General features: G+C 45.0%; 1 protein-coding gene across 3 annotated transcripts in view; it reads right to left on the bottom strand.

Moving 5' to 3' along the window:
- Positions 1-2,589: 2,589 nt before the first annotated feature.
- Positions 2,590-23,512, bottom strand: part of LOC138294224 (peptidoglycan DL-endopeptidase CwlO-like) — a 42,244-nt gene continuing 21,321 nt past the window's right edge. For 2 of the 3 annotated variants that reach the window (XM_069233362.1, XM_069233364.1), the window contains one exon: positions 2,590-4,228. In XM_069233362.1, the coding sequence (XP_069089463.1) occupies positions 3,412-4,209 (798 nt within the window). In that variant the 5' untranslated portion in view covers positions 4,210-4,228 and the 3' untranslated portion in view covers positions 2,590-3,411. Of the gene's footprint in view, positions 4,229-22,300; positions 22,345-23,512 lie in introns of those variants that run through there. The other variant, XM_069233363.1, reaches the window with a different exon arrangement.

Here is a 23,512-nt window from a genome sequence, read left to right as displayed (position 1 = left end):
GGTCTTTTTCTAGCTGAGTCAATTCACTTGCAGGAGTTCGTCTAACCCCCACTGACTGCCCCATGCAATGGTCTCTAGTCACTACCTTGAGAGTCTCCCATTCCATACTGCGGGATCCTGTGGAGCCCTTATTGATCCTACTATGTTCCCTGAGGTGTGTCCGGAGCTCCTCTCTGTACACTGGTACCTCCAGTGCCCTCGGCTGAAGTCTCCATGTCGATATGGGGGCCCTCACCTCTGATCTCTGCCAGGTGACCGGTAATGGGCTATGGTCTGTCAACGTGCGCCCCAAATACTCAGAAGAAACTATTTTGTGTGTAATGAAGCCCGAGCACACCACCCGGTCTATCCTGGTGTGTAGGTGGTGTAGCCCCGAGTAAAATGAGTAGTCCTGGATCTGCGGGTGCTGCAATCGCCAAACGTCTTCTACTCCCCAGTGTCTCACCCACTCTCCAAAATTCTCCACCATTTTATGTACCGCCACTCCAGGCGTGGGAGGAAAAGAGCGGTCCATTCCGGGGTCTAGTACACAATTAAAATCACCCCCAATCAAGAAGCGGTCCCCAGTGCACCTAGCCATTCGCCCAGAGAGTGTCTGCCAAAAGAAGGTCTGCTTTTGGTTAGGTGCATATATACAGCTCAGCACTATGAGCCTCCCTTGTAGCCTACCCTCTACAACGACATATCTACCGTCTGGATCTAGATCTATAGAGAGGGCCTCAAACGGGACCCCAGCCCTGACCCAAATCAGTGCCCCCCTCGCAAACACCGAATATGCAGTGGCAAAGAGCTGTCCCCTCCACCTATGCCTCAGTCTGTCTACCTCCTGTGTGGTGAGGTGTGTTTCCTGGAGCATTGCTATGTATACCCCCTTCTCTTGAGGTATGACAGGATCTTATGACGCTTAACCGGTGACCCCATCCCCCAGAAATTCCAAGTTATCAGTTTGTATTCCATCGGTATGCGGGAACAGAGTCAATAAGGATCATTAGCCCCCTCCACTGTTTGCAACTCTTCATCACTCTTTCATGTCTCAGTCGTGCCATATATATTGATTCCAGGGTAATTGACCCCCTGCTCATGAAATGTAACAAAAACATCAAACCCCAACTCCCTCTTCCCAGGGCAATTCCGCAACGAGCGGTTGTCCAGTTTACACTCAGTGAACAAAACAGTAACAGGAAGTCATGTAGATTTCTCGCCATTTTGTTATGTTGGTCGAGAATGAGATGCGAGGTAACATTGAAAAGGATATTGGTTCAGATCTCAGTTACTCTGATCTCTATTACGTGAATATTTTGGTAGTTGCCTCAGGAAAAAAAGATGGTTCTCCACATAGTAGGCAGCATAATTATAGCACAGGGCCTTAAACTTAATGTGTCTCTCTACTGGGAGCCAATGCCGAGATGGACAAGCATGTGAAGCAGAGTCAGATTTTCGAACTTGAATATCACACTTACTGCAAAGTTCTGGATTAACGGACGCTAGTTCATCACTCTAGTGCACGCTCTTTAGGCCTTTAGGAGAGCCTAAACAGCACACATTAGAATGATCCAGACGAGAATTAGAGTAGCATTTGCCAAACCTGATATTAAATTTAAAGGGGAATTTTTTTTTAGAATCCTTACCAGAAAGAAGCATGCCAAGACTGCTGTATTAATCTCCAGTGCGAGGCTAAGGGCATTCACCATTGTAAATCCTAAATTCTTAACTTTTTGAGAGACTGCAAGCAGGGGCTCTTCAAGCCATTGTAGGGGCCCAAGGATTATTTGGCGAAAGCCAATCACCTTGGTTTATGAAAAATTTAGGGCCTCATTACGTGTCTGGCGGTCTCTTGACTGACAGACTCACAGTGGCGTACAGACCGATGACAAATGCGGTGGTCTGAACGCCACATTATGACCTCAGCGGTTGTGCCACTGTCGGACTGCCAGCCCCACCAGGATTAGTCAGACCAGCGGTCCTAATCTCGAGGGGGATTACAACTTCGTTCTCCGCCAGCAATTTTATGGCGGTAACACCGCCATCAAAAGGCTGGCATAGAACGGGTGCAGGGGGCCTGATGGGGCACCTGCATTGTCCATGCATTTGGCATGGGCAGTGCAGGGCCCCCCTCAACAGCACCCTCGTAATGTTCACTGTCTGCTTGCAGACAGTGAACATTGTGAGGCTGCTGGTGTACCCTGTATCCTACAGCATTGCCGCTGGCTCAATTACTAGCCAGTGACAATGCTGTAGGGTGTTTCCCGCTAGGTCAGTGGACGGAAACTCTGGTTTCCACCCAGCGACCTAGAGGGAAACTCATAATGGGCCCGGCGGGGAGGCGGCCACTATGGCAGCAACTTCCCCTGCCAAGACCATCCCCCGAACTCATAATAAGGCCCTCAGTCTTAGAAAATGACAGTTCATCCATTTCCACAGTGCCACTAAGCAGATGCTGCACTCACCCTTAATTTCAGTCTAAGGCATATAAAAGTGCACCTTATTCTGTTTGCCTTCTGTATGATGTATGATATAATTCTGTATGATGTAAATCTGGACCCAAACCATCTAACCATCTAACAATCTGACCCACAGGTTGCATGTAAATATTAAAAATAATAGTTAACAATCCAGATGTATTTAATACTCAGCAAGTTTACAAAAAGATATTTGAAACGTAGGAGTGTAGTCTGACCATAAACTATCTATGCTCAAGAAATGATATAATCCAGCCCAAAGCCACTCCTCTTACCCTCCCCTCCTCAATCTGCTGCTGCAAATGGCCTGATCCACCATATTAAATGTGGAATATATATCAAACAGAATGCAGCAGGTGGGGAAACCACAGACAAGGTCTAGTCCTAACTTGTTCAAAACAGAAACAAAGATATGGACAGGTAAAAGGACTGGAATACTCAGCAAACACAGAGGTGAAAGGGCAGGGGTGCTCAATGACGGTGGGTAGAGCACAGAGATGACGTTCTGTGTGAAAATGCAGTTTCGAATGTGAAGCAGTCTTGGGAGAAATTGTGAAACATTTATGAGCTCATGTTATAAGGAAACATATGTGCAAGGCTATCAGGAATGCATTCATACTTAGTAGAAATAGACCTATTAGATGATCACTGTCTCCGTGATCAGAGCAAAAAACGTCAAGAAATGTGTGAAATTTGCTGTATCCAAAATATTGCTCTAGTACTTTCCTTACCTTTAGTCTATATTTTATATATGAATACTTGTTGAATGGATCTGTATATTTATGTTAGGGAACAATAGTAGTAACATTTGCTGTTTAAATGAACTAAAATTTATCTGCAAGTAGAAATTTGCACAAAAAAGTTTCTTCCAGAGAAATGTTCCTGAAAAATCAACTTTGTTCCACACAAAGAAGAGCCTGTAAATTATGCTCTTTACAATCCCGTTTCAGTTTTAGCTCAGTACAGTCCTGTACTTCAAATTATCTGCAGATTTCTGGGAACTACTGTCACTCTGTGGACTCTCCAGGCTACCTGCGGTTGATGATCGAGTACCCATAGCAATCTTCCTTTTTTCCAGCAGTGCTTGAGAGTACTGGGAGCTGCGTTGTTCGCGAGGGATGCTTCGATAGGTATTTTGGAAATTGATGGGGATGGAGGTAGTAGTCTGCACTGACCTACTGGAAAAGTGCTTAGTGGACTCTATAGATTTCCGCAGTTCCAAATTAATGCGCGCCATCTCATCCCGCTCTTGCTCAGTTTCTTCAAGGAGTTTTGAGAGTCTGGCATTTTCTGCCAGTAGATCTTGTGTTTTGACTGAAGTTGCCTGCAACTGGCCCTCCAGATCTTTCTTCAACTTATTCACCTGAGCCAAGCTAGGCACCACTTCCTTCAGCCTGAAAGTGAGGTGGCTATTCTCCTCTAGAAGCCTCAAGCATTGGTCTTCTTTATCGTGAAGTTCTCTGATGATATCTTTAGTCATTTTCCCTTTGAACCTTGGACTTATTTCCAAGCCAAGTTCTACTCTCAGGCGCTTGATGGTTTTATGTAATATTTTGTTTTCATTTGTAGTTTCTTTTACCCGGTGTTTGAGCTCAGCTATTTGGGTCTTTGTTGATGCCTCAAGACGTTTTAGTCTATCCCTGGAGGATTCTTCCCTGCGGAAAGCTTCGTCTCTCTCCTTTTGGCATTTCTGAAGAAATCTGCTAACTTCTGATGAGGACATGTGTCTTTTCTTCCTTCTTCCAACCATTCACCTTTTATCACAGATTCTGAAAAGAAAGAAAATGAGAAGTCAATTCGAAACTTGAAGCAGGATACTCAGCCAATGAGGATAGTCACCAGAATGCAATTTAAATTCTTATTGATTAATAAAACAAGATGTTCCCAGAATTAGGGATTAACAATTCATATCACCTACAATTTTTTTATAAACATAACACCAGATTATCACTCATTGCAGTCATGCACTCATTGCAGTTGTGATGTTCAAAGATCAAGAACATTATTCACAATATTTAAAAAGTTCTAAGATATGGGAATTCATGCGAGAGCTGAGCAATCAATGTCTTTAAACACAGATGCTAAAGATTAAAGCAGGGCGTGCCGCCAAATGACCTCTAGGAGTGACTCATGAACATATGCAACATTTGTTTTAAACAAGCATTGGCAAAGCCAATAGGTCTAGCTTTCATGAACCCAACCATGCAAACAGATTAAAAAATGCTGTTTATATGTGCTACATATGCCAATACTGTAAATCAGTTAAAAGCCTAACCTATAGGCTTTCCCAATGCCGGGTACAACTAGTAAAACAAAAAGATTTCTGTACAGAAAGCATATGAGACATAAAGAATTGAATGACAAACAGCATTATGTTTGAGTGTTCTTTAAAAAAATAAAATAGTCCCTCTTGTATTCTAGCAGAAGCATTTATTGATATAGAATAATACACCAAAAAGCCAATAGCAAGAGGTGAGAGAGTAAAACTCCTCTGAGCAAAGAAAAAGCCCTCTCTATGTATATTGTCTATGTATATTGTAGAAAACTGGTTACAAAATTTCTTGCATACACCTGTGCTGTCAAGACAGATCTAGATATAAATAGTTATGAAAAATACTTTATGTTTTTAACCAAATTCCCACGGTTATACAATCTTGTACGTTGTGTAGATTACAAAATGGTTATAAGTATTGTTTTACAGTTTTCTTTGTGATGTTTTTTCAGTGTCTTGGCAAGAAAAGGGAATAGTTGGCCAAATCTGAAACCATCATAATGAAGGTAGACCTGTGATAAGGAAAAGAGACGAATTGGCAAGGAGACTTTCATCGTGTAAGTGCCAGGCTTAGATTGGGAACCTTTGGACCTCTTTAAAACAGACCAGAACCTTCAAACTTACGCTGGAGACCTTAAACCTTCAAGTGTTCAATAAAAGTGACTGTTGAGATTCTCCAGGTTGTTCTTTCTATTCTACAATTCTTAAACATAGATATTGTCAGAAACAGACTAAGTTAATTGTATGGGTGTGCATGCCTGTCAGCCAAACCTGGAATAGATTGGAGCAAGGTACACTCAAAAATAAGGCTGCGTATCCTGCATTTATCCTTAAAGCTTGTGAGCAATGTTTGTACTTACTGTTAAGGAAGCTTGCTTGCTGGTCTGCTCCTGAGCTGCCTTCCCTGAAATACACCTGCAAATAGAGTGAGGCTGTGACTAACCTCTGTGGAATAAGGGTCTCCCTAATAGGTAAAATCTGATGAGTGCTATGTCTCCCCAGTCGTGGATCAGGGGGATGATCCTGGCGATGTGATTTGGTCCTGCCCTGAGCTTCAGATAAATGGCTGCTCAGGACTTCAATTCAATAGACATGCCAGGAGGTGTCTCATGAGGAATGTAGTGAAACATATCTAGGGGGGAAAGAGGAGTGAATATTTGTATAGAACCACAGAGGGACTCTTATTGGAAATATGTATGTAGACATTTGTAGGAGCTCTGTGAAAGTCTAGTCATGGACACATTTGCACTTGCTGTGGTTCTGGGGCTGTATGGCTACAGAAAAGCAAAGTAGCAGAAAAGCACAACTTACAGTCTGGAGGCATGTGGGTTCCCACAGGCAGGCAACACTTGTAGAGTGTGGGTCAGTGGAAAGGCCATATCCAGCAATAAATGTGAAACATTCTTGTATGAAATTGGGCTGTTAATTGAGAGGGTGGAAGCCCTTCTCAAAAAATAAAACAAAATCCCTGTCAAGGGGAACCACAAAAGTCACTAAATTAACGTGTGCTTATCCCTCTGGTAGCTTGACACAAAAACAGTCAAGCTTAACTTAGAGGCATTTATGCAGCATTCAAAGAAATTTAAAACTCAACACAAGAAAAATCCCAAACCAATTTAGAAAAAGAGTAAAATGTAATAAATAAAATGACACCAAATAACAAAGGCCCAACCAGTAGATACCAGTTTTTAAGGTTTTTAGTGATAATAGTGCCAAAAAGCATAAATCGCTACTCGCTGTAATGTGGTCGTGCTGGACTGGGGTAAACAAGTCCAGGCCAACTGCACTGGAGATTGAGTTGGACAAAGGGACCATGTTCATCCCTCTGAAAAGTTTACTTTCTCAGTCTGCGTGATGAGGTACCTTTCATTTTGGTCTGGGCCACGAGGAGGTTGTTGTCAGCTGAAGGAGCAGGTTGGGTGTCACAGACGATCACTGTTGTAGCAAGAAGAGCAAGTTTTCCCTGGAGCTCTGTATTAGCGGTCATCACAGATGAATGCTGTTGGCATGAAGAGCAGGTCAAACCTCCCAGATGGTTACTTTTGTAGCACATAGAGACGGTCATTGCTGGAACTTTGCATTGAGGTAATTGCAGGCGGTTGATTCCTGGCATACAGAGTGAGGTCACTTCAGAGTTGCAAGGATCCCCAAATATCTGTATCTTCACCTTTTCTTCAGATGGAGTAAACTCTGATGCCAGCCAGGGGGCCACCTTGTGTGGACCAGGACACACTCCAGCAAAAGCCAGCAGCAGAGCTTAGTCAGGCTCAGGCAGGTCAGGTTGGTGCTATCAGATGGGCAGATGCAGCCCTCTGGAAACCTTTTGTGCCCCCTGTGGCTGACACAGTAGGTCAGCCAACTGATCCTTGGAGTCACTTTTGGGTAGACTGAGTTCAAGGCAAGTAGGTCCAATCTTCCTTCTTCAGGCAGCAGGAGAGTCCCTCTTCTTCATACAGCATGGAAGTCTATTCTTCGGCAGGTCCAGGAGTGTTCTGATGAGAGGTTCTGATGGTGCCACTTTTATATCTGTGCCAGGTTTTGTGTGGGGAAATTTCCTGTCCTGTTCTCAAAACTGTTTCTGGTCAGTTCTTCCTCTTCTCCTGGTCCTGGCTCCAAACTGTTAGGGTGACAAAGGCAAGGCCTGGTTTCAGATTCCTGTGTATATGCTGCAGCTAGGATCCTTTGAAGTATAATCAGGGCAGGGCACAGCTCCTTTGCAGCAATCCGGTTGGGAAGACCATCTCCCTCACACTGAGGTCTCTTGTTCCAGTGTTGAGAAGGAATACACAACCCACAACAGGGTAGCAATTCACAGCTAAGTCATTCAGGACAGTGGCAATAAGGCAAAGTTGGTTTAGGCAGAAATTTCAAAATGTCGCATCTCGGGAGCAGAACGTAAAATCTGACTTTACCATTAAAGGAACAGCATCCCTCTATTTGTTCCCAAACTGAAGTTATCACTCATTAAGTGTAATAAGGTAAAGTAGTGTTAGCCTGTGGGAGAGATAGGCCTTACAACAGTGAAAAATGGTTTTAGGAGTTTTTCACTATAAGGACATGTAAAACTTAAACACACGTCCTACATTTTTAATACCGTGCACCCTTGACAAATAATTTTTAGTGCTTATTTTAGGGGTGACTTACAAGTATTAAAAAATAAGGTTTAGGCCTGGCAAAAGCGTTTGTCTGCCAGGTCAAATTTACAGTTTAGAACTGCACTACAGGGTGTAGTAGAAGGTCTGAGACATGTTTTACCATGCTACTTTAGTAGGTGGCACAATAGGTGCTACAGCCCACTTGTAGCATTTAATTTACAGGTCCTTAGTACAGAAAATACCATTTACTAGGGACTTATAAGTAAAGTAAATGTTGTAATTGAGTGTATGCCAATTTTACCATGTGTAAAGAAGAGAGTACAAACACGGTCCTAATGCCCACAAAAACAAGTTAATCAAAAATCAGGGAGTGAAGGCAAAAGGTTTAGGGGAATACCACACCAACAATGGCAAGTCTAACAATTCTTTCGCAGGACACCATGCTTTCCACTACTGGTCATTTCTCCTAGCTTGTTGAGGTGTTCTCCAATGCTGCATCCCTGAAGAGGTTCTTCACTAAAGACAACCAATTTTAGCATATAACTTGGCCACAAAGTGGTGCCTGTTGCTCTATACTCTTGGAGTCTACTGGCCTGCTGGTGGTGGTGAGCCTTTCTCTGCAGAGTGGAAGTTGTGTGTGCAATTGGACTGCTACATCACCACTGATGGATGGCTCAAACGAATTAAGACATGCAGTTGGCCAAATAGAACAATAAACAATTCACGACATTACCATGTTGTGATAAAAATCAAAACTCGTGGCAACCTAGATGGCCATGCATCTCAAGACCTGCCCGTTCTAAAGTTGCAGTCTAGAACCATCACAGCAATCACTAATACTAGGGAATTCCATCTACAGAACATTGATGCAGTGGGGCTAGAGGTTGGTTTGACCCGACAGAATCTCCAGAAGGTAAGCTCAAGGGTATGTTTGTATATATGTATGCATATATGCATCGAGAGCTATACAGCATGGACCTACTTGGAAGCAAGAAAGTACTGTGCAAGAGTGGGTAGGGTGATTCAGATCATCTATATAAAAAAGTGATTGAAGAGCTTGAATTTCTTCAGGTCAGATTATGGAATAATGGGAGCTGGTAGGTCAAAGAAGCAAAGCAACTGGTATGTGGTACTGATGATGTAGTAAAAATGTTGCACAAATAGTATCCCTGATCCAAGCATACATTCTTGTCAGACAAGAGTTTTAGACTCCAAGGAAAGAGACAGACAGATAATCAAAAATGGCGAGATTCCTAGAGCGGGTTCACAAATACAATGCTGAAAGATTTTTGAAAGGCGAGCTTGGCTCTAGCTCTTAGAAGGTCCTAAAGGGGGCAGATTTTTTCGTTCAATGTTACACCACATGCCTGGAGGGGTGTGGATATATATTCCATCTAGACTTGCTTTATAGTTATTCAATGTACACACCAATGACAACAAAATGTAAATAATAGTGTGTGGTATTATAAAATTCTATTTCTATGTTGGGAAACTCTCTCCCAGCAGTCTGCAGAGGGGAGATTGTGGCATCAAACATGGAACTGTATTATCAATGTGTGCAGGCTCACTAAGTGTATTATTGATACCGCCCTCCAAAATACATGTCTCACCTGGCAGTGGAAAAGGATGTTGCGAGCCCCACTCTGCTGGAAACAATCACCAGTGACAACATCTCACGACGTACTGATGAAATTTATACTGCATACGTTGTATACTCCTAACAAGTTTTTTCGGGCCGCACAAATTTCAAGGGAATAAAAAAAAGACTGCGATCATGCTATGTAAAACCGAGCGCGATCCGGCTGATATTGAAAACCAAAGAACTGAGCACGATTGCACTATGTAAAACCCAACGCGATTGAACTGCATGGAAAATAAAAAATTTAAGTAGCACAAAAAACAAGGCTAAAAACTTGGAGCCGCATATGTTTTTTGTAGTTGCCCGGTGAGGTCGAGGAGGGCTAAACACCGGAAAAGGCATGACGTATGAATGCCTTTCACTAATGAAATAAAGCGGATTTTAAAAGGCAAGCCCACGAACCACTGAAAGTGACAGGCGTGACATGGGTGCGGTTAAAAGCCCAAAGAGAGATTACAACAGGGAAGGAGCGCTTGTGCGCTCGACCCTAAAAATGTTAGCCCTCTCGTTCAAGCGACGAGTAAGATACTTGAGGGAAGTCGGTGGAGGAAATACATACAGGGGCAAGAGGAATGGGAACTAAGATCATAATATTCTAACCTGATATTACTTAATATTGCAGGGTGGGATATTTGAATATGATTTAGCAATTTGGTTGGTACGAACAGTTCCTATGCAAGTTTTTCATGTAACGTAATAAAGGAAAATATTATTAAAAAAGTAAATCAATAGATAAATGTCTATTTCTGTGTAGCTGATATTTTCTTTTTTCCAAGGAATTTTTAGAATTTACCAAAAGTATATGGACTGAATGTTAATATTTGGGCAACTTTTAATAACTTGATACCTGATCCACAGACAGATAGGCACTCCTCGTTCATATGACAGTACACAATTGAATCCCCGGCCCACCAACTACTAAGAAGAACAGATTTGTTTGTGACCAATGCAAATTTGCTCCTGCTCATTGTTGACAATGAATGGAGAGAAACATCTCACACAATGCAGCAATGAGGATTGGCTTTAAGCACCAAGTGATGCTACGGCCAGTGGTTACATATTCAATAAATAATAATGTGAGCCAACAGATATTGCATCCTGGGCAAACTTACAAGCCAGAACTCCTAATATGTAAATGACCATTCTGTGAGAGGACTTATATGTATGTAATGGCAAAGTCCTGCTTTGTTAATAAATATTAGGGGTACTTTCACAAATGACTGCAACAATATTGTAAATGGAAACTCACAAAACTTATTGAGGTTCCAGAGCAACATTTAGCAAACTCTACTTTGCTGCAGTCTGTAACCCCAAATTATAAGTAAACCACGATCGAGGCAGCCAGAGAAGAGGATAAATCTAGAAGGCTGGTGGTGTGGCCGCTTTGGAAGGAGCAGTACTTTAGAGCACACCTACAATGACAATGAATGGGTAGCAAATGACCAACGTGCCATAACTTATGCATTGATTACAAAGAAACACGTTCTCCACAGAAGGCCCTGTTTGAGTAACGGACTATTTGAAAGAGGTGAAATTAATTCACCTGGATGTCGAGAACTGACTAGGAGTAGAATGTCCCATTGCGGTATAGAAATATGACCAAGTCTAGACATATGGCTCACGTGCCAGCAACAAGTGATGGGTTCTTGAATTGGCATGACATAGCTTTCTCAAGTGTTTTGTACACTGCCCTTCAAAACGTGTTTAGTGTTCACCTGTGTAGACTCTTTAGCTACAAACAATGACTGATGATAATCGTAATCTTTACCTACCTCATGCATGCTGCTGTTATTAATGAATATTGATGTGAAAATAGTGAGCAGCGTCTCGACTCATTGGTTGCTCACAGTTGCCTCACCACTTCTCCAGCCTGATCAGTGTTGCTTCATCCCAGCCTATAATAAGGCAATAGAACCCTGTAGGTTGTGTGCATTAATGTTGACAGCACATAGGAATCGGACTCCAAGAAATCACCTACTTAGCCACTGAAATCCAGTCATTTGATTCACTCGACTATGATTATTTTGTCTCACATAATTTTGATTTATCAATGATAAAGTAATTTAAGCTTATCCATATTGAGACAGTGATGCTGGTATCAACAATCTGCATTGTTTCCATTTCTTAGAGATTGCAGAAGTGGATGAGGTAGGGGTGCCCTCTATTGCCTCTTGTGTTCACCAATGGAGTGCCTGGCTAACAGATTGTCACACTTCAGTATAGAAGCTTGCTCCTAGCTAGACAACTGCATATCATGACGGATGACCTTCTGCTATTTATTAGGAATACAGCTGCACATATATTGGGATGGTAGAAGAGAATCTGGAACAGTTCAGGACTTTGAATCAATTAGACCAACTTTGTTGTTTCTGCAAAGTAGTTCACATTGACAACTATATTGAACTATCAAACCAGTTTGAATTCCTAGACATAAAGATCAGTCATAACTGTCATCACCTCCACCATGATATCCACCCACTCGGGAGCTTCCACAGACCCATCCCGCAACACATGTTCAAGCTTGGAAACCAAAGGATCGGCCAGGAACTCACCACCCTGTTCAACACCTCTATTGCAACTGCAAAGTTTCCTGATGCCTTGAAACAGGCTGAAGTCCCACCAGTACTAAAAAAAAACTCAGTCGACCCCAATGAACCCAAAAACTACCGGCCAAGCTCCTTGTTCCCATTGCCAGCAAAGATCATCAACAAGCAACTCATGACATACTTGGAGCAGAACCAGCTACTCAACACCTCCCAGTCTAGCTTCTGCAGCAATCACAGCACTGAACCTGCCCTGATTGCAGCCACTGACGACATCCAAAACCTCCTCAACTGAGGAGAAACAGCAGCTTTGATCCTCCTCGAAATTTTGGCAGCGTTCAACACTGTATCCCACCACATGCTGATTGAAAGTATCCAAGGGGCTGAACTCAGATGTATCACCTCCTTCCTCACCGGAAGAACCCAGAGGATCTAACTCCCACCTTTCACCTCTAAAGCCAAGGAGATCACCTGCGGTGTCCCCCAGGGCTCAACCCGCAGCCCCACACTCTTCAATGCATATATGACCCCATTGGCCAACATCGTCAGATTCCACGGTCTCAACATAATTTCCTATGGCGACAACACCTAACTCACCCTCACTCACCGACAACCCCTCCACCAGCAGAACCAACTTCCACAGATGCATGATTACCGTCGCTGACTGGATGAAGAACAATTATATTCAGTTGAACACAGATGTAGGAAGTTGGCTCTGTATGTACTATTTCAAAGTAAGAAATAGCATGCACAGAGTCCAAGGGTTCCCCTTAGAGGTAAAAAAGAGATAATTCTAATGCTCTATTTTGTGGTAGTGTGGTCGAGCAGTAGGCTTATCAGAGGGTAGTGTTAAGCATTTGTTGTACACACACAGGCAATAAATGAGGAACACACACTCAAAGACAATTCCAGGCCAATAGGTTTTTGTATAGAAAAATATATTTTCTTAGTTTATTTTAGGAACCACAGCTTCAAGATTTACAATCAATACTTCAAATGAAAGGTACTTCACTTAGGTATCTTAGGAACTTTGATTCAGCAAAATAGCATGTACATTTTTCACAAAAATGGCAATAAGCTATTTTAAAACTAGACACTGCAAATTTCAACAGTTCCTGGGGGAGGTAAGTGTTTGTTAGTTTTGCAGGTAATTAAACCACCTACAGGGTTCAACGTTGGGTCCAAGGTAGCCCACCATTGGGGGTTCAGGGCAACCCCAAGGTTACCACACCAGCAGCTCAGGGTCGGTCAGGTGCAGAGGTCAAAGTGGTGCCCAAAACACATAGGCTTCAAAGGAGAAGGGGTGCCCCGGTTCCAGTCTGCCAGCAGGTAGGTACCAGCGTCTTCGGAGGGCAGATCAGGGGGGTTTTGTAGGTCACCGGGGGGGACACAAGTCAGCACAAAAAGTACACCCTCAGTGGCACGGGGGCGGCCGGGTGCAAAGTGCAAACAGGCGTCAGGTTTGCAATAGGTTTCAAAGGGAGACCCAGGGGTCTCTTCAGCGAAGCAGGCAGTCAAGGGGGGGTCTCCTCGGAGTAGCCACCACCTGGGCAAGGGAGAGGGCCACCTGGGGGTCGCTTCTGCACTGGAGGTCGGATCCTTCAGGTCCTGGGGGCTGCGGGTGCAGTGTCTTTACCAGGCGTCAGGTTCTTAGAAGCAGGCAGTCGCGGTCAGGGGGAGGCCTCAGGATTCCCTCTGCAGGTGTCGCTGGGGGGGCTCAGGGGGGTCAACTCTGGCTACTCACAGGGTCGCAGTCGCCGGGGAGTCCTCCCTGTAGTGTTGTTTCTCCGCAGGTCGAGCTGGGGGCGTCGGGTGCAGACTGGGAAGTCTCACGCTTCCGGCGGGAAACGGGCAGTCCTTTAAAAGTTGTTTCTTTGTTGCAAAGTTGTTTCTTCTTTGGAGCAGAGTCGCTGTCCTCTGGAGTTCTTGGTCCTTTTAGATGCAGAATAGTCCTCTGAGGCTTCAGAGGTCGCTGGACCCTGGGGGACGCGTCTCTGGTGCAGTTTTTCTCAAAGTGGGGAGACAGGCCGGTAGGGCTGGGGCCAAAGCAGTTGGTGTCTCAGTCTTCTCTGCAGGGCTTTCAGGTCAGCAGTCCTTCTTCGTCTTCAGGTTGCAGGAATCTGATTTCCTAGGTTCTGGGAGCCCCTAAATACTGAATTTACGGGTGTGTTTAGGTCTGGGGGGGCAGTAGCCAATGGCTACTGTCCTTGAGGGTGGCTACACCCTCTTTGTCGCTCCTCCCTGAGGGGAGGGGGGCACATCCCTATTCCTATTGGGGGAATCCTTCAAAATCAAGATGGAGGATTTCTAAAGGCAGGGGTCACCTCAGCTCAGGACAACTTAGGGGCTTTCTTGACTGGTGGGTGACTCCTCCTTGTTTTTCTCATTATCTCCACTGGCCTTGCCGCCAAAAGTGGGGGCTGTGTCCATGGGGCGGGCATCTCCACTAGCTGGAGTGCCCTGGGGCATTGTAACACAAAGCCTGGGCCTTTGAGGCTCACTGCTAGGTGTTACAGTTCCTGCAGGGGGGAGGTGTGAAGCACCTCCACCCAGAGCAGGCTTTTGTTTCTGTCCTCAGAGAGCACAAAGGCTCTCACCCCAGGGGGTCAATAACTCGTCTCTCAGCAGCAGGCTGGCACAGACCAGTCAGTCCTGCACTGAACAATTGGGTAAAATACAGGGGGCATCTCTAAGAGGCCCTCTGTGTGCATTTTTTAATAAATCCAACACTGGCATCAGTGTGGGTTTATTATTCTGAGAAGTTTAATACCACAGTAGTGTTTCCCACTCCACCCCCGGGGTGCTGTCAGGAATGAGAGCCAGACCTCAGGCCTCTCAAACCACTGTGACTGTGGAGAGTTGGGGGCTGTAGCCCCAGGTGCCTGGCACCCTTCAACCACTCTCCCTTCCACCAGGTCAGGGATGACAGCCTGACCCTGGTCCTCCCCTCTGGGGCTCTGTACCTTCCCTCTAGGAGCGGCACCCCCAGAGTCCAAAATTGTCAGGGTGCTTGTAGAAGCAGTCCTGCACAATTCTTCCACCATTGCATGGATGTGAACCTGCAGCTGGTCTTCCAACCTGGGGTCTGTACCTTCACGTTGGACCAGGGCCAGGTGTGAGGCTTCCTCCACCTGCCCTCCCTTCTGGGGTCCTGCACCCCCCAACTAGGAGTGGCCCCCCTGGAAAACAACATGGTAGGGCCACTGTTAGCAGCAGCCCCTCCCTCCAGGTCAGGGGGGTCACCCTGAACCTGGCCTTACAATCCAGGGTCTGTACTATTCGATTGAACTGGGGTCAGAGGGTGAGTCGCTCCCTCCCCTGCCCTTACTCTCAGGGTTCTTCACCGCCCCTCAGGGAGAGTACCCCTAGAAATCACACCAGGGGGGTGATTGGGCCATCCACCCCTCCCCCCCCCCCCCCTTCGGGTCAGGGTTTATCCCCTGCACCTGATCTTCCAGTCCAGGGTCTGTACCCTCAGACTGGACCACTGCCTGGAAACCCAGGACTTCCTGGGGGCACACCTACCCCCACCAGGTAAGAGTTTACCCTCTGAACCTGGTCATCCAACCCAGAGTCACCACCCTGCGGTTGAACCACTGCCTGGCGCACCAGGACTTCCTTGGGAGCACACCTACCACCCCATCAGGTCAGAGTTTACCCCTGAACCTGATAATTGAACCTAGAGTCACCACCCTGCAGTTGAACCATTGACGGGCACACCTACCCCCCCACAAGGGACACACCGTCCCTAAGGGCCACACAAGAGTCTGGCTGGCACAGGTCTCCTGATTCCTGCCCATCTGGCAGAGTCTGGATTTCCCCAATGCAAAAATGGTTCACCAAGGTCATTCCTGGTGTTGGCGTAGCTCTGGAAAATAAGGTCTAGACATATGCTCTCCAGCAATTACATCACTCAGTCCCTCACATGAATTCACCAAAGTACCCTTCACCCAACCATCCAGTGACTCAGCCTTGAAAAAGCACCCCACATCACCCTCTTGAGACTGGTGAGACAGTACCTGACTGTCCCTGACACTCAATTCACACTCTTCTGGGATGTATTCACACTCCATATCCAGGACTTCTACCTGGGGGGGGGGGGGGGGGGGGGGGGAACACCTCTCCCTGTCACTCTCACCAGAGTCAGTAGAGCGTCCCTCCCACCAATAGGAATATGACTCCCCATGCCAGTTCCCCAATCCACCTCAGGGACCATGTGCATCACTGGAGCTACCTCATACTCCTGAACCTCCTGGTGATGTGTTAACCCCCTCCTTCAAGTAGGGCACCACATCTCTGGGCATGTGCACTTCTTCAGCAGTACTGGATACAATAATTTTGCTGCCACGATCTGAACTGGACTCAACCCTCATGGCTTCCAGCTTCAGCTCTTCACAGCTCAGCTCTTGAGCTGCCAACCTTTCTTTTTCCAGAGGTAAGGCTCTCTTCTCCTCAGCCCCCTCAAGCTCTGCAGCTAGCACTTCCAGGCTCTGGATTCGAGCTATGAGCCAATCATCTCTCTCTGTCCCCTCCTCAGGGCCACTGCCCTCCTCCTCAGAGTAGTCCTCCTCCTCAGACTCATCTGTTGCTGTTGCCTGACAACGTTTCAACTCATACTGAAACAGGGCTGACTCAAGATCCTCCCTTCTGGATTTCTTATTCACAGCCAGTCCCCTTTCAATACAGAATGCTTAAGCTGCCACTTTTTATAAATAAATAGGTGCCAGAAGTTGACTTCCATTCTGCAAAGGCTTCACAACCAAAAAGCAGAGTCTCAAGATATCAACAATATATCCAGGAGGACATCAGAGAACAAAAAGCAGAATCACAAGGCAAGTAGTATGTGGTCACATAGTGGTCTGAACTCAAAACAGTAGTGTACACTCAATCACTGTATATCAAGTACAAATACAAGTTTAATCCCAACTGCTGATCACCAATGTTAGAAATGGGTTCTTTCATTAGCAATCAGGTTACCCCTGTCCAAGCAAGGACCCTCACTCTAGTCAGGGTATAAGAGAATCACCCTCAGCTAACTCCTGCTCACCCCCTTGGTAGCTTGGCTCGAGCAGTAGGCTTAACTTCAGAGTGCTAGGTGTAAAGTATTTGTACCAGCACACACAGTAACTCAGTGAAAACACTAAAAAATGACACAACAAAAGGTTTAGAAAAATAGAAAATATTTATCTAAACAAAACAAGACCAAAACGACAAAAATCCACAATACACAAGTCAAGTTATCAATTAAGAACCAAAAAGAGTCTTCATGTAATTTTAAACACACACTAACGCTGTTAGCGTGAAAATGTACCTTGAGTGCGTCAAAAATAACCCCGCACTGGGGAGTGTGCGTCAAAAAGGGCTTGCAATGTGTCGATTTCAATCAAGAGCCAGACCTTGCATCGTTTCTCCTTTAGTCGGGTCGGAGTGCGTTGTTTTTTCTCTCCGCAGGACAGCAATACATCGATCCAGTCAGCACTCTCGGGTCCGAGCAGGCTTTGCATTGTTTTTACACGCCCAGCGGTGTATGCGTCAGAAATTCAGCCGCTCGATGGTCTGAAGACCACGCAGTGCGGATTGCGATCTCACAGGCCTCCGTCAGTGATGCTGCCCGTCGTTTCACCAGCCACGGGCGGCGATCTTCCGGCCGCGTTGCAGGCGAACGTCGATTTTCAGCCGCGAAGCCGGCGGCGCATGAATTTTTCTGCTGCAGATCGGAGTCACATCGATCTTTTCCCCGCACAGGGGGTCTGTGCGTGGATTTCACACTCTTGGGCTGCCAGCTTCTCTTCTCAGGGCCCCAAGAACTGGATGGGCACTACTTGGCAGAGTAGGAGTCTCTCCAGAGGCTCCAGGTGCTGGCAGAGAGAAGTCTTTGCTGTCCCTGAGACTTCAAACAATAGGAGGCAAGCTCTAAATCAAGCCCTTGGAGATCTTTACAAGAAGGAAGGCAACACAAAATCCAGTCTTTGTCCTCTAGCACAGGCAGAAGCAGCAAATGCAGGATAGCTCCACAAAGCACAGGCAGGGCAGCTCTTCTTCCTCAGCTCTTTTCCAGGCAGAGGTTCCTCTTTGTTTCCAGAAGTGTTCTAAAGTCTGTGGTTTTCAGTGCCCTTCTTATACCCATTTTGCCCTTTGAAGTAAGCCTACTTCGAAGCAAAGTCTCTCTTGTTTGTGAAATCCTGCCTTGCCCAGGCCAGGCCCCAGACACACACCAGGGGGTTGGAGACTGCATTGTGGGAGGGCAGGCACAGCCCTTTCAGGTGTAAGTGACCACTCCTCCCCTCTCCCCTAGCACAGATGGTTCATCAGGAAATGCAGACTACACCCCAGCTCCCTTTGTGTCACTATCTAGTGAGAGGTGCAACCAGCCCAACTGTCAATCTGACCCAGACAGGACATCCGCAGACACAGTCACATTAATGGTTTAAGCAAGAAAATGCCCACTTTCTAAAAGTGGCATTTTCAAACACACAATCTTAAAATCAACTTTACTAAAAGGTGAATTTTTAAATTGTGAGCTCAGAGACCCCAAACTCCACATGTCTATCCGCTCCCAAAGGGAATCTACACTTTAATCATATTTAAAGGTAGCCCCCATGTTAACCTATGAGAGGGACAGGCCTTGCAACAGTGAAAAACGAATTTAGCAATATTTCACTGTCAGGACATATAAAACACATTACTATATGTCCTACCTTAACCATACACTGCACCCTGCCCTTGGGGCTACCTAGGGCCTACCTTAGTGGTACCTTACATGTAAGAAAAGGGAAGGTTTTAGACCTGGTAAGTGAGTACACTTGCCAAGTCGACTTGCCAAGCCGACTTAACAGTTTAAAAACTGCACACACAGACACTGCAGTGGCAGGTCTGAGACAGGATTACAGAGCTACTTATGTGGGTGGCACAACCAGTGCTGCAGGCCCACTAGCAGCAGTTGGTTTACAGGCCCTGGGCACATCTAGTGCACTTTACTAGGGACTTACAAGTAACTCAAATAGGCCAATCATGGATAAACCAATCAACCATACAATTTACACAGAGAGCATATGCACTTTATCACTGGTTAGCAGTTATAAAGTGCTCATAGTTCAAAAGCCAACACCAACATGTCAGGAAAAATAGGAGGCAGGAGGCAAAAAGATTGGGGATGACCCTGCATAAGCAAAAACGTCCAACACTCACCATGAAATCACAGATCAACGCATCTCCGTCTGCTTCCTCACTTTGCGCATGCAGTGTAAGATCTTCAAGTGGCTACCCCTATACACGAGATGCACTGTGACACAGACACTCATCACCAGCCAACTGGACTACGGCAGTGCCCTCTATGTAGGAATCGCTGCACACCCCCTACAGAGACTTCGGACCATACAGAACACCGCAGCCATACTCATCCTCTGCCTTCCCCGATGGACCCACATCACACCCCACCTCAGGCAACTCTACTTGCTCCCCATACAGAAGAGATGCCAATTCAAGCTGCTGACCCACGCACACAAGGCTCTACACAACCAAGGGCCCGCGTACATTAACCACTGCCTTGACTTGCATGAACTGTCAAGAAGACTACTCTCCACCTCCCTTTCACTTGTCCATACTCCCTGTACATACTGAAGCAGAAGTGGAGGACACTCCTCTCACATCACAGCAAAAACCTGGAACAGCTTTCCCACGTTCCTCCGGACCATCCCCTCACTTACGAAATTCGGAATGGCCCTCAAGACCTTGCTGTTCAAATAAGCCTCCAGGACCTACAAGCACCTGGATATCCTATTGGGTGATTAGCCACACTTTATAAATCCTGATTGAAAGATTGAAATGTAGTATGATTTGATGGAATGAGAAAAATATTAGACTTTTGGGCTAATCTTCATAGCAATCAGTAGAATGATAAAAGTGCCTAGATTATTGTGCTTTTCAATGTCTTTCCATTGTGATCCTGTTAAAAGAAATCAGGGAGGTGGACACTTTGTGAGCAACATGGATAATGCACAATAATTCTTCTGGAGCACCAAATTTAAAACTCACAACAGAAAGGGAACCTGACTGTTGCAACAAGTCTCATTCTACATGGAGGCCATACAGCTACTTTCTGCTTAGGGGTGTCACTAATAAACCCATTGCACTGGGGTGCAGATATACTGGTGCCAAAATGGAGATCAGGTGCCCAAAAAGCATGCCTCGCCTATGATGCAATGCCTATGATGTGATATCCTAGGTCCCAAACTGCAGAACTGATTACAAGTGGCCCATTAACCCGCATACCACCTTGTGCATGGATAAACTACTGAAATAGGCCACTAACGTGGGGAGAAATGTATTTGCTAACCATGGGTATACAAACTCTAAGGGAGACCTGTAACCACAGGCAGGAAAGACAACAAGCATAAGGTCTCTGGATCAATGTTTTGTTTTCTGAGGCCCTCCTGTTTTCATTTACCTTGGCACACTGTACTGAACATACTACAAGGAATGCGTTAAGAGTGTTTGAAGGATTGAGATAAACTGCTTTTTTTGCTTGCTCCCACGCTTAGACTTGGTCTTTAACCACTGGGTGACTTAGTCTAAGCCGCTCTGCCCAGATGGCTGTCAGCTACCAAAAAGCAACAAGGCAACCTCCCGCTCTTAAGAAGAGAAGTGGAAGATGAGAAAAATACCCTCAGCTTTCTTTGTTATATGCATGAATGTAATTATCTAGCGGGTAAAAAAAAAAAAAAAAAAAAACACTCCGCTCCTTCGCTCTAGGTAGATTATGAATTAAGGTCAAAAGAGCCAGACACGACTGGTTCAATCTCACTTAATGAGATGTCGTGGAACTAAGGGATGAGTCCTCATCCAGAAACATGTATCCGCCTCTCACCGGCTTTCAGATCAGGGGGAGGCTGAGAAGAAACTGACAGCTAGGTCTATCTTCTCAAAGCAAATGAGAATGGAGCAAGCAGGCAAGGCCAGCAGCCAGGACTCCTGCAAGAGACATTCATTTGTAAGTGGGTTGATTTGACACAAAGCAGCACGAAGTACACAACAGAATGAAAGGTTGTATAAGACAGGGCAAACATCTACTGATCAGGACACCCAGACACCACACTATTGTGATCAATATCAGAAACATATGCTTTATTTGTAGTCCAATAACCAGTTCAAATGCAAATCTGGATCGTAACTCATCACTGCAGCTTTCTGTAGATTTCCTACTGGGTAATGTGACAAAATGAGAACGTCGAGTTTATTCAAAAACGATTCCTATGGTGTTGCTGTTATGTTTTGTTTTATTTTATGTCACAATGGACTTAATTCAGAGCAAAGTCCACAAGGGCGCTAATGTAGAGCACAGGTCATGTATCACCCTCACCAAGGGGCTTTACCTTCCAGTTGTGAATTGCGAGTGAACATTTAAAGCGGAAACTCCATTTGTGTTGTGCTTTAAACGAGCACAAATGTCTCACTTTGTAGAATGTCAGCATATAGGAAACATTTCCACTTCTACTAAAGTTTTCCACGACAGAAGATATTCCGGCAAACAGAGGAGACACGAATATACTTCATTAGAATGTAATATAGTGAGAGGTTTTTGGTTCTTTCGTGTCACAAGAACCCATGAGACCTTTGGCCTTGTTGTTAATGTGGTCACCAGATCCCCAAGGTAGAATTACACCCTGGCATTTTACAGGGAAGTGCAATTGTCCACTTTATGCCAACTTCTACAAAGCTGTGAACGTCGATGGGAGACAAGTTGTTTGTGGTATTAAACCAGTCTTTCAACGGGGGTCCCAAAATGTAGTGAAGTAAAAAGCGAAAGTTATTTTGATGGGGCAACGTTTACTTATACGATTCAAGGGCTTGGACCTGCTCGCTAAAGACTGCTTGTGTCACCGAAACTGCAAACGAATTCACTCAAAGTGATTACTTCAAACCAGCGAAACACCAACATTACCCTGTTGGAGAATGGACAACAGTCTGAATGTGATTCACTGTTACAACAATCAACCTTCTAGAACGGACCGCAGCCGTGGCTGAATGTTCCATGCTCAGTTACTGCTACTACGACACCCAGTACACAGCCTAACACCAAAACAAGTAACTGCAAAACACGCGAAAAACAAATCTGATTTATCGGAACAATCCGAAAGCAATCAACTCCTGGAACTACAAAAAAAAAAAGAAGATCAGTATCAACTAGGTGTATGGGAACAGCGACAGGCACACAGATAGTGGTTGAGAAAATATCACTGGATGTAAATACATGAAGCAACGACAACTGTCCAGTGTCGTAAATAAAATCTGACCTGAATATAAACAGCTACTGGCTGTCTGTCTGTAAATCACTTCCTCAGTGGCCTCCTGTGACGTCATCTGTGGCGCGCACAGACACTATAGTTATCAGCTGTGGAAATGTCCAACCCTCCACTCCAGCACAGGTGGCGTGGTTTGTACGCAGGCACTAGCAGCGTGGACCCGTTCTTCTGCTCTGACCCCACGTGGAGTGACTGATAATGTACACGCTGGTCCTTTTTTACTTTCCGTCTTTATTAAATGTTTTGCTGTCTCATTCAGCAATGTAAAGTTTTGAAATACTGTTCAATGTTCACACATATATATATACATATATATATATATCACTAAAAATTGTAAAGGGTCTTAAGCAATGCAGTTGGTAGCCTAGTTACAGTATTTATTGGGTGCACGTTATGATTTAGGTAATTAACTATAACCTGACAATTTCAGGGCTTTCAGGTTTTATTTCTTAATCATATCTACAATTTAAATGTGTTTTAATGGAATTTCAAAGGTTCTTTTGAGCATACATTATGATTATGATGTTAGGAGCGCAAGAAACCATTACTTCCCTTTCACCAGTTTTTTTTGCAGATTTTTGTTTTTTTGCAATACACGAAAGCCATCTTTAGTGAAAGCAACCCGCCATGCACATAGCCTTTAACAGTGTGCAGTTGGGTTGACCTTTGAGCCTGGTCTTGAGTGAGGCTGTGTACCCAAGCCGAAGGCCTTGAAGCAGCCTCTGGGTCCCCAGTACGCACTGCACAAAGCCTTAAACAGTGCATATTTTGAATGTGATTTTTTTTTCACTTTTTTTCCCCCAGAGTTTGGGTAAGCAGGATATTGAATTTTAAAAAAAATGTAGATTTACCTGCATAGATATGCGGCAAGGTGCTTCCTCTTTTATTTTTTTTACATTTAAATTTTTAATTATAATTATTATTTTAAATCATTTTTAGGAGGCTCATGGTCTCCACCTTGGGGTGGTAATGGTACGGTTGGGACAGTTGGGTGTCACCCTTAGAGGCTCTTAATCCCAAGCCTCAGGGTAAAAATTTGCATTTTTTAATATAGCAACAGGGAGGGTCTCTGCTCCCGCCCTCCACTTAAGCAAGGTTGTCAGTGGATGAGGTCTCCTCTCCCTTATGGCTCCTTCATTTTTTTTCTAGGACACAGGGACTGGGCTACATATCCTATAATGGTGTCCACAGGTAATTAATCTT

Source organism: Pleurodeles waltl, chromosome 4_2 (genome assembly GCF_031143425.1).
Source record: "Pleurodeles waltl isolate 20211129_DDA chromosome 4_2, aPleWal1.hap1.20221129, whole genome shotgun sequence".
Lineage (NCBI taxonomy): Eukaryota > Metazoa > Chordata > Amphibia > Caudata > Salamandridae > Pleurodeles > Pleurodeles waltl.
Note: the sequence above shows the minus strand (reverse complement) of the source record. Positions and strands in the feature narration are given on the sequence as shown.